The sequence below is a fragment of the Lupinus angustifolius genome, chromosome LG08 (assembly GCF_001865875.1).
Source record: "Lupinus angustifolius cultivar Tanjil chromosome LG08, LupAngTanjil_v1.0, whole genome shotgun sequence".
Taxonomy (NCBI): Eukaryota; Viridiplantae; Streptophyta; class Magnoliopsida; order Fabales; family Fabaceae; genus Lupinus; species Lupinus angustifolius.
This window is the reverse complement of record NC_032016.1, coordinates 5,520,275-5,529,865: the sequence shown is the minus strand read 5'-3', so window position 1 is coordinate 5,529,865 and position 9,591 is coordinate 5,520,275. Positions and strand designations below refer to the sequence as shown.

Below are 9,591 nucleotides of genomic sequence, written 5' to 3'. Positions count from 1 at the left end.
AATCTTGAATATCCCATGACGAAGAATATTTATCTTCCAAGGAATAATAACTAAATCATTTTCAATTAATTTATTCTTATAATACATCACTTTTTTTATAATGTTATTTTAGGATGTTGAATTGGGTTCTTTAATATTATTATTTTTTTAGGTGAATTAAAATAATAACAAAATAACCTTATTCAAGTGTGAAAAAATCCCAAAATAATAAGTAGAGATCATCTATAGAGATGGCAAAACAGGCTGTCTAACCTGTTTAGCCTGCACCCACAAATGCCCATAAAAATTTAAGCAGGCGCGGGCATGCCCGCATTGGTTAACGGACAAAATTCAATGTCATGCCCGTTTTAAAACGGGCTAATTGGCTAGCGGGCGGTCCGCAGATATTGTTGAATAATTAAAAAATAAAAAATTCATATAATAAATGAAATTAAATAAAGTAGTGGAAGATAAAAAATTAACAAATTTTTTGATATTTTATATGAAGTTTAACAAATTACATTAGATTACAATTTTTTAGGGATTAAAAATTACATTACATCATAACCTATTTAAAATTTCTTACTTTTTCCTTAAATTATGTTTATGGACCTCTCGGACCCAACAGAAATGCCCGCAAACTTGGCGGGCGAAACATGCAAATAGGCAAATTTTGTATGCCATGCCCGCAAAAAATACAGACTATGCGGGTGCACCCAGTGGCAGTGCCCATTTTGCCATCTCTAATCATATACTACCTGGAAAAAAAACTACTATTTTTACTCTTAATTTTAAGAATAAAAATATCATTATAAATATAAATAGAATGATATAATTATGATAGTATTTCACATTTTTCTTTATTTTAAACTCCACCTCCCTTTCTACTAAGGTAGTAAGGTGGTACCAATTTTTTTTTTAAAAAACCTTAATGAATAAATATCTCATATATTTTATGAAACCAATATTGCAATAAATACATCATTATTGAGGCAGAATGAGTCATTTCCATGTTTCTTTCTTTCACAGACATCATATATCTCTCTCTACCTGTCTTCTTTCCTTTGTTCCTTTCCCCAGGTTTTCTTGGAAAAGTAAAACCAAGGTCTGGTCTCTATCCTGCTTCCGTAGTAACCCACTCTTTCTCCTTCTTCTCTTCATCCTTAACCCACTATTCTCTCTCACAGTGTCACTATCATTACATTTTTGTATCAAACATACATACACACTCAAAAACTTTCCTTTCTCCAAAACAACCAAAGAAATTCCCACTTTTGTCGCTGTTGAATTCTTCAACCTTAAGCAAAACATAGCTGTCTCTACAGTCTCTAAAGAAAACCTATATATGTCACACTGTATATCAGTACCATTTTGTTGCTTTTCCACTAGATATTTTATCTATTAACTCTGCTTTTTCCCCTCAAACTATCTCAACTGTTATATATTAGTAATTTCTTTTATTTCTTTACCAAAAACTGGGTTGTGTTGTGTTGTGTTGAGCGTGTGAGTTATGGAAGATATTTTCAAGATGAACCCTACTCTTCTATCATGTCCAGATAATGTTGTTAGAGTTGGCAACGTTGCTTTTACTTCTGAATTGCATCTAGGACCTGCGGCTAATGATTATCTTCAACTGGAAGAGCCCGAACCGGGTTCAGGTAACTCGGATCGGCTTATCAAAAACCAGATCGCCAATCATCCTCTTTATCCAGATTTAGTGTCTGCATACATACAATGCCAAAAGGTTATTATACAAGTTCATTCTTATTACTTGTTCTCTCTTCTCTTTTTTAATTAGATTATCTATACAATATTCTTATAAAATTAATGTTACTCCTCAAATAAGATATGTTATATATAATATCTAATTAAAAGCTAAAATTCCTATAATATTTATGCACGGTTATTGAAGATAAATGGTGGAGGATAAATTATTCTCTAAGAAAAAAGTAATCATTTCCAAATTAGAGAAGAAGTCTAAATAAGTTACCACTATACATGTAATATGATTATGAATATTAAATGGAAGTAGCATATATAATAATGCAATTTTTGGAATTAAGGTTGGAGCACCACCAGAACTGGCGTCTGTCTTTGAAGAAATAGGCCGTGAAAGTCACCCCACCGGTGCTCGAGGTGAGATCGGAGATGATCCCGAGCTCGACGAATTCATGGTATATTATTTTTTTACTCAAATCCATATATATATATATTTTATTTATATTTTGGGTATAAATATTTTGGCATATTGTATATCATATATATAGTTCAATTAAATCAGGTTGGATACTCGTCTCTCCTTTTCCTAAGTATAGGCACACATAAATGTAAGGTGAAGGATATTTATGTATAGTTTCTGAATGAAGATTTGAATTGTTGTTGGTATAATTCACATGTTAGGAATCATACTGCGAAGTTGTTCATAAATTCAAGGAGGATTTGTCTAAGCCCTTCAACGAAGCGACGTTGTTTTTGTGCAATATGGAATCACAATTCAACAACCTCTGTAAGGGAACACTAACAATGCCATTGGATATAAACAACAACCGCTCCGGTAATGACTCTTAAATTGTGTTGAATTAATGTCTGAAAAAAATGTGGATATGACTCTTCTTATTACTTATTATTGTATTGATTATTGTTTTAACTTGAGAATATGGATGGTGCTGACACTCTTGTGTATAGTAAAGATGAAAATACATCCATTCTACGTTTTTTTTAATATTTTGATTTTTTAGAAACTCTAATACATAATTATATATTATTTTTCAACATACCCTCATTTATATTTCCTCTTATTTATCTATATTTCTTGTCTTCTCCTTAATATAGTTCTCATTTTAATTGCATCAATTTTATATATAGCTTCATAATTTCTTAAATAATATGTGCATAATTTTAAATATCAATCCATATGACAGCATAATAATTTCATACACTTAATCAAATCTTTACTTAGAGGGCCCCATGTCACCCACACCTGACCAGTTAAATATCGGATTTCTTAATGCAATGTTCCACACAAAAATAATTTAGGACATTGTTTTGTGTGTGTATATATATACATTATGCATCGGGAGCAAATGTTTAAAAAAAAGTGAGGTACATATATAATGTCTTCCTAGCTTGTCAAATGATGAAATACATAGATGTATATGCAACTTACAGCAAATGTCTAAAACAAAAAAACTAGTAAGGTACATCTATGATGTTTTCCTAGCTTCTCTACTGATGAAATATTTGTTTAGTTTAAAAAAATGTTATTTTCATCGTATAAATTAAAAAAAAATAGAATGAAATGATAACATATAATATTACTTGTAATCTTTAATTTGAAAACGTTTATTTAACCTAACACCCCGAACATTCTAATGTTGAGTATTCTAAGTGTGAATGAAAAAGTCTCACATTGATAAAAATTGATGAGTTAAATAATATAAGTGAGTGGACTCATAAACCTAATGCCTTAAAGATTTTGGTCAAGATGTGGTGTCAAATCTTTCACTTTTCCATAAAGGAATGTTGTAACAATAATGAAAATCTCCCATCTAATTCACAAAATTTACAATTTACTTGCCTTAATAGTAGTCCATTGTTGAAGAATCAGTCTCTAGCTTTTGCTGTCATCTTGGATTCTGTAATCCCAATGGCTTAAACATGTGCGTACGAGTGGTTGATGCTCCAAAAGGAAAGTACCATGTTGATGTAATTATGGCAATGGCCCTATAATAGTATTTATTATTTCAACATTGGATTAGGAAATAGTATTTGAAAATTTTAAATTGAAGGGTTGAGTCGCTTCATAGTAAGCACAATTTTGAAGATCTGTCTCCATGGGATCATATGACAAGCCCAATAGAGTAGGGCTATATGGCATGAATTTAAAGTTTTTGTTATTTGAACATTTTCCATCTCTTACCTGTTAAATACATCTTAAAACTTTGGAGACAATTCTTTGTATCCTAAAATTACGGAGTTAGGATGGCAACTACATAAAAACATAAAGATATTACATTTTTATTGTTTAGATATAATGATATGTCACTTGCAAGGATAAAAACAACAACTTATCTTTCTAGTATCGGAGATGATTCTTTCTGAAATTATGGTTACCCATTTGCATCTGGTAATTGGCACCTGCTATAGTTATTTTGATAACGCAATACGAACAATGATCACCTGTCCCAAAAGTTGTTATCCTCATGTTCCAAACCAATCATATTTCAACAAGTAACATACAAAAGTTATTTTATGATTATTCTTTTTAATTACATGTCAATCTTTAATTGGATTGGGAGACCATTAGAACACCTAAAATAGGACAGGTGATCTCCATACAACGCATTAATATCCATTTCTACATGGACACAGTTTTTCTTTTCCTTCATTAAACAGTTTTCAAATATTAGATCAGGACTTTTTAGTTACTCCAATACATATGCAGAAACATCACTTACCAAGGATCTTAGCTACATCCTATGGTTCTTTTGTATCTTATGCACGTTTAATTTAATCCTGTATTGAGGTTAACATGCTATATATAGTTTCCTTTTGATGTCGAAGCTGCTTTTGCTTTTCATTTTCAATATTTAACTTCTGTTGTTACTTACAATTTCAATAGAAGAGAAACTGATTTATTGGTTTTCGGAGTCCTGTGATAAGTAATGATATGTAAAGGTTTTAGCTATACTTATTATAAGGTACATGGTGACAGTTTTTTGGCGTTCTATTTCTTGAAAATCCCAAGTAAAACTTTGCATTTAGTTTCTATATATATGGAGATTAAATTTATGAAGAGGAATCAGCATTCTTTGTCGTACTTGAAAGTGAAATGTTGGATCTTTTGCTAAAAATGACAGAGTACTCAGTCATAGGTAGAAATTTTTTTGGGGGGGACCATTTCAATCCAATGTCTTGAAGAAATTAAAAAGAAAAGTGTAACGCTGGACTTTACCTAATAATAATTGGTGTATAGTTTGCACTTTGCAGCACTGCCAGTCAATGATTATAGGTAAACTCAACTTTTTGTCAATCTTCATGTTTATTGCAAGCTTTGGCTTTTCACCAACTAACAAGAACACTTCATCAACTTTGCATCCAATTAAGCCCCAATAAAAATAAATAATCTAAGCACATTTTGTTAACAAAGGACGAGGATCTTTTGTCATCGAGCATGTCTTCAAGTCTGTCTAATACTAATCACAATATGTCATTTCAATTAAAAAAATTAAACATTCGTGACCTTTTTCTATTTTTGCTTCATTGTGATGGGTTCGGGGTAAGCTTGGGACAATAGATCCTTGTCGGTTAACCAATGCATAAAATACCTATGTTTTCTATGTATGTGTCTTGTGCTTTATCCTTTTGTTCAGTGCAAACATTTAAGAAAACTATGAAAGTTGATTAATTCTAAATCAGCATGCAGTTTGGTCAGTCATTGAATCCCTTGTGTGTTTTTCATTGTTGTCAGATGAGGAAGCCGGGACTTCAGAGAATGGATTAAATTGTGAGAATGTGGAATCAGTTGAAGCTTATGAATCTTCTAGCACACATCCAAGTGATGATAAAGAGCTCAAAGAAATGCTTCTTCATAAGTATAGTGGATATCTTAGTAGCTTGAGAAAGGAATTTCTAAAGGAAAGGAAAAAGGGTAAGCTACCAAAGGATGCAAGGATGGCACTGATGGATTGGTGGAATACTCACTATAGATGGCCATATCCTACGGTAATTGTCATTAAATATCATAAAGTATATTTATTGCAGTCGCATAACTGGTGTTCGACCGTGACTATTAGCAAGTGTTTTTTTTAGATTTGCTTACCTTTGGAAGGTAGGTAGCTGAGATATTATCCTAAAATCTCATAATCCAACTCCAAAAGTCTTTGGCTGTGTTTGGTGAAAATGACTGAAGGCTAAAAGCTGGAAAGTTATTTGAAGGCTGAAAAGATAGGGCTAAAGGGTTAAAGGATACTAATTGATAAATTGGCTGAAAATGGTAAAATGATCTCAAAAAGTTTACAAGTTAGAGGATTATAAGACAGTTCACTTTATAACTCTTCTTAAATTAGGGGTTATAATACTGAGGCTTTTCAAAAACTCTTTTAATGAAACTGAGTTTCAAACTTATCTCTTGTCAAATAAGCTTGTTACAGGATAAAAATATATACTATTGCATGCCTTGCCAAAGTGTGTGTTTGGTAAGATATGAAAGAGGATTACATGCTAATAAGTGACCTTATTTGACCCAAAAAAAATTAAGTTTGTATCCTCGGAAAAGAATCCTATCAAGTATTGGAAAGATAAGTTATTGATTTTGCCTTTAAATTTAAGTATTTGTTTGCGAGTTGAATATTGGAAGGAGAGAATGAAAACAAATTGCTTGAGAGTTATGAAATACATTTGTGAATTAGCTTTGAAACATTTCATTTCCCTTTCTTTTCCTTCAAAACTCAATTTGCAAATAGACCTAAAGATAAAAGTGTCATCATATTGTTAGGATTTTGGAAATGTAAATGATTTCTATAGTGTTTATATATAGCCTCATTTTTCTGGCATAATATGGACTTAAGAAACATCATGCACATACCACATAATGTTTGAAACATTATACAATATAACATGCTATATTAGTTTATATCTTGTGCACTTTTTAGCCAACAACTAATTAGTCAATCAAGCATTGTTGCCATTTTTAGTAGTCAAAATATCAAATTTATATAAATGCGTAGAAACTATATTCTATTGCCAGGAGGAGGAGAAAGTGAAGCTATCAGAAATGACTGGACTGGATCAAAAGCAGATAAATAATTGGTTTATCAATCAGAGGAAACGACATTGGAAACCATCTGAAGATATGCGATGTGCCATTATGGAGGGTGTGAGTGGAGGAGGACCTATGTAATTCAATTCTGGAAATGGTCCTCAATATCACGATTTCTGAATATTTCCTTCTACTTGTACCTTGTATGCTATAGTCATGTATATACATATAAATTCCATCATATGTTAAGTTTTTGGAACTGTACTTATATCTTAAAGTATGCCGGGTCTGCTTATATATACGTAATTGTAAAGGCTAAATAAAGATTAAGAATAAGGATTTAATGTAATACGAATAAATGATATATGATGGAAAAGTTTTAAAATTTAAACTAACAATATAAAAATATTAAACTCTTATTATAAAGGAATAAAAGTCACAAGGTGAAGAGTATGTTCAGCATTTTGTTGGACAAGCGGTTCTTGTGAAAGTGCTTACCTTAGGGGTTACAAGGTTTTTCCTTTGTAATAAATGTTAGAATTTTTGACAATTACCACTTGTTGGAGAATTTCTTCATTTATAATCCTTAGATTGAACGCAGAAATCATTATGACCATGGCTTCGTTCCCATAACGTAATGTTTATGCCCATACATAAACCCAAATGGAACAACCATGGTCTAGACCGAAGAAACCTCAATTGATTTCATGGTGAAGATGAAGAACATACATTGATTAGCCATATGGAATCTCGAAGGTATGAGGGTGTGATGATCTTCCAGATGTTAGAGCACTTGATGGTTTTCCTTATGCTTCTCTTGAGGGGAATGAGAGAGCTCAAAAGCTTGAGTGTGTGCCTTGTGAGGAGAGATGCCTTATAGTTACCTTATGGATGACTAGATAGTGTTTTATCCTTATGGATAACACTATCCTAATCCACATTTATTCTCCTTAACCTTACACTTGAAAACTTGTTGCTCTACAAATGAGACCATAACCCATAAAAGTAACCCCGAAGCGGTTACTACTTAAGTTGCAATAATTCTGATTCAGTCCCTTCATCAAAAATCAGAAATTGCCTGAAGGTATCTACACTTATATTATTTCATGACACATATGCCCTTAGCCACCAAATTAAATTATTGAAAATCATTTTATATTTTGGCTAATTAAATAATAGTCATAACACAATTATAGAATTATATTTGTGACCCATAAATTGTCAGAAATTCTAACAATAAATACACAGTTTACTAAATAATATGCAATATTTATACATACTTAATATATTTTCATCCTTCATTTATATATTTTTGAATAGTCAATAAAGATTAAATGTATATGAATGGTGGATCATTGATAATTGTTAAAATAGTTGAGTTTTTGTTAGTCGGTTAGTTAATTTGGTTAGGGTAGTTAGTGTTTTCTTCCATTTATATAGATGATTCAATGTAATTTTGGAATTCAATTCAATTCAATAACATTTTCTCATTCTTTCTTATTCATCAAGAATCTCTTTTATCCATGCCTACTACCATTTTAACATGGTATCAGAGCATAATTATTTTTTTAATCGCTTCCACTTGTGACCCAATTCTTCCAAGATTCAAGAAAGATGAAGTCTTGGAAACAAAGAAGGAAATGTGAGGGTAAGAGAGATAGATACAAAACAACAAAGTTATGAGTGTTATTAAGTTTGACAGGGACCCAATCTTTACATTAAGATAAGGCACTTGTGAATCCAGAGCTGAAAAAAATTCGTGAAGAACGTGGTTATAACTACATGAATGTTTGTGAGGTGTGCCCTGAAAAGTTGCCAAACTATGAAGAGAAAGATCAATACATTCTATTTCAAAGATAATTCAAGATTCATTCTTCTACATTCAAGATTTTGATTCTCTCACTTTCTCTTCTCCTCATCATGGAATCCACCATGTTTTACATGGTATGTCAAAGACTTCAACACGCAAGAAGCTGCAAGAGAGAAAAGTAGATTCTTCCATCATCATTTCATCAAAGAGTAACTTCACAAGCCTCAGATCCGGCAAGTGCAGAAGGAAAGGTTGCATGTGCATTTGCTTCTCAAAGGAGGCCTTAGATTCTCCTTGCTGCTTCTGGATGCGTTCTGATGCTATTTGCAATCCTTTGTGGTGTTTGAAATTAGTTGTTTCAGGTTTCAAGATCAATGCAGTAGCTTGGAACCAATATTTTCTTCTCAATGACAATAAGAATCTACACATTCTTTGATCTATTCCCCCAATTATTTCTCATTTTTTTATTACTCTAGTTTCTTTACCCCTCTCTGTCATTAAACACACAACATTATGGTGTGTAATTTTTTTCCTCATTGAAGCAACATATAAGGATGAAGATTAAGGTCCATCTCTTTTATCTCTTTTATCCGTTATGATCGGTTTGCTTCTGTCAAATAGATGGTTAAGCATCGGATGAAATTGCTTCTGTCAAATGGTGGTTAAGCGTCAGTATTGCTTCACATTCAGATTTCATGATTGGGAGACGAATATTAGCTCACCAACAAGAGGAGGTATTAGAGTATATCATCGTATTCAACACAATTATTTCAAGCTTGGAATGCTTGATACATTCCAGCTTGCGGGGGAATGTTAAAATAGTTGAGCTTTTGTTAGTCGGTTAGTTAATTTGGTTAGGGTAGTTAGTGTTTTCTTCCCTTTATATAGATAATCAATGTAACTTTGGAATTCAATTCAATAACATTTTCTCATTCTTTCTTGTTCATCAAGAATCTCTCTTATCTATACCTATTTTAACAATAATATATAAAACTCATATTATCACTCTAATTTACATGTTCCTAGCATACTGAATATAATT

The 9,591-nt window shown here is 31.8% G+C and overlaps 1 protein-coding gene across 1 annotated transcript; it reads left to right on the top strand.

The window, feature by feature from the left end:
• LOC109353591 (homeobox protein knotted-1-like 1) lies at positions 1,002-7,011 on the top strand. Its single transcript, XM_019595923.1, has 5 exons — positions 1,002-1,723; positions 2,043-2,153; positions 2,380-2,533; positions 5,450-5,703; positions 6,728-7,011. Exons 1-5 carry the CDS (start codon positions 1,490-1,492, stop codon positions 6,878-6,880), a joined length of 906 nt encoding a protein of 301 aa, XP_019451468.1. The 5' UTR covers positions 1,002-1,489; the 3' UTR covers positions 6,881-7,011.

Coding starts and splice junctions, on each gene's coding strand:
- LOC109353591 (XM_019595923.1), top strand. CDS start 1,490: ATGGAAGATATTTTCAAGATGAACCCTACTCTTCTATCATGTCCAGAT. Junction 2,154..2,379: donor CCGAGCTCGACGAATTCATG/GTATATTATTTT, acceptor TTCACATGTTAG/GAATCATACTGCGAAGTTGT. Junction 5,704..6,727: donor ATAGATGGCCATATCCTACG/GTAATTGTCATT, acceptor TTCTATTGCCAG/GAGGAGGAGAAAGTGAAGCT.